This window comes from Nicotiana tabacum, chromosome 17, assembly GCF_000715075.1.
Source record: "Nicotiana tabacum cultivar K326 chromosome 17, ASM71507v2, whole genome shotgun sequence".
In the NCBI taxonomy this organism is placed as follows: domain Eukaryota; kingdom Viridiplantae; phylum Streptophyta; class Magnoliopsida; order Solanales; family Solanaceae; genus Nicotiana; species Nicotiana tabacum.
This window is the reverse complement of record NC_134096.1, coordinates 50,466,865-50,468,824: the sequence shown is the minus strand read 5'-3', so window position 1 is coordinate 50,468,824 and position 1,960 is coordinate 50,466,865. Positions and strand designations below refer to the sequence as shown.

General features: G+C 39.9%; 1 protein-coding gene across 1 annotated transcript; it reads left to right on the top strand.

Moving 5' to 3' along the window:
- The first annotated feature begins 290 nt into the window (after window positions 1–290).
- LOC142171842 (uncharacterized) lies at window positions 291–734 on the top strand. Its single transcript, XM_075235547.1, has one exon. It carries the CDS (start codon window positions 291–293, stop codon window positions 732–734), a length of 444 nt encoding a protein of 147 aa, XP_075091648.1.
- The last annotated feature ends 1,226 nt before the right edge of the window (window positions 735–1,960 follow it).

Genomic DNA, 1,960 nt, shown 5'->3' with positions numbered 1-1,960 from the left:
AATTTCAACATCATTTTGGTAGAGTTAGTTTCGGCTATGAGAATTATCTAGGAGACAAGGTTCCCAAAACCAATTCGATCAGATCCTAATTAAAGGGTTCCTAATTTATAGTGTGAATTCCATGGAACATATGGGGACTTCCGGCATCTTCGCGAAGAGGTTGTAATGCTATTGAAAAATGGTCACCCAAGAAAATTTGAAGTGACCGGGCTAAGAATAACTATGGAAGGAGTCAAGATTCAACGGAACCGGCAAAACCAGCCACAAGTTTTCCTAGCCTAACGATTAACATGATCTTTGGTGGGGTAGAAGTAAATGTGGTGACTTTTTCGGCAGCTAAAAAGATGAAGATATCAGTCACTCATGGTAAGAGGATCCGGGAAGCATCAGAAGATGATGAAATCACCTTCATTGAGGAAGATGTAGACGGTCTTATTTTACCGCACAATGATGCTCTGGTAATATCTCTTAATGTTGTAGATTTTAAAATTAAACGTGTGTTGGTTGATCCAAGTAGTTCAGTCAATGTAATCCAATTGAGGGTTTTGGACCAAGCAAAGCTAACCAGAAATATAGTTCATGCGACAAAGCTTGTGGCCGGGTTTAACATAACAAGTGTATCGACCCGAAGAGCGATCGTGCTACCTACCTATGCTGAATGGGTGACAAAATTCACCTTTTTCGAAGTTATGGATAGAGATATGGGCTATAACATGATCCTCGGTAGACTATGAATCCATGAATTATTGAAGTTTCCTACACCGGATGTGATCAAACAGATTAGAGGTAATCAACCTACTACAAGAGAAATGAATGCACTCACCTTATTTGGAAGCAAATCGGAGGGAATCAACAAATAGCAACTATAAGGACTAGTGTCTAGTTCCCTTCCGGTCCCAATTGAAGTTAATGCAGAAGAAGAGTCATCATATTTTTATGAGGTGCCTAGATCATTCCAAGTACCGTAATAAACGGATGCAACAAAGTCAACCGTAGAAGAGTTTGAACAAGCTACTTTGTTCACAGAATCCCCAAATAAAAAGGTTTACTTGGGAACAGGGTTGAGCCCCAAACTCAGACTTAGAATTATTGAATTTTGAAAAGCTAACATTGATTGTTTTGCATGGTCACATTCAGATATGACAAGTATTCCACTGGAAGTGATTACCCACAAGTTAAGTTTAGACCCTAATTTCCCTTCGGTAAAGCAGAAGAAACGGTTGATTGCCTGTCGCACCCCAAACCTGGGGAGGAGAGACCGGTACCTCACTTGACTAAGCATACCAACTTGAGACTGAGGGAATCTGAATATACAATGTGATACTTTGGCCATAGGGCCATGTTGAAGGACAATTTATGAAACAAAATATAAACTGAACAGAGACTAGATCCAACTAAACATTAGTATAAAGTTGGGCCGGCAAGGCGTCACAACTACTACAACTGACAAACCAAACAAATATATTCATACAAGGCTAAGATACTGCATTGACTGATAGGATATGTCTACATGCCTCTACTGATGGTTGTACTGTGGTTGGAACAGGTCCCTGACCAACCCAAATAATCTCTCTATATATAATGGACTTCAAGGTCTAGACCAGGTAACTCCGGGGAAATGGAGTTTCCCAACCTAGTTGATGTTTGGCTTTTTCTACCGGAAAGGTCTCTCCAACTATCTATCAGGATCTGCAGGCATGAAATGCAGTGTCCTCGACAAGAGGGAAGTCAGTACAAAATAATGTACCGAGTATGTAAGGCAACAAAATAACTGAAAGCTAAAACTGAACTAATAATATAATAATTAAAAGTAACTAGGAGTCAAATATAATATGAAGATATGCTTACCTGCTGATACTGGCTCAACTCTCTCAATATAGTAAGTAAAATAGTTGTCCTGCCCTATAAGGCTCGGTATGTATAACTGCTCTGCTGTAATGGGGTCGCTCATTGGCGCTCG

Excerpts from the sequence above, each read along its gene's own strand:
- LOC142171842 (XM_075235547.1), top strand. The coding sequence starts at position 291 with ATGATCTTTGGTGGGGTAGAAGTAAATGTGGTGACTTTTTCGGCAGCT.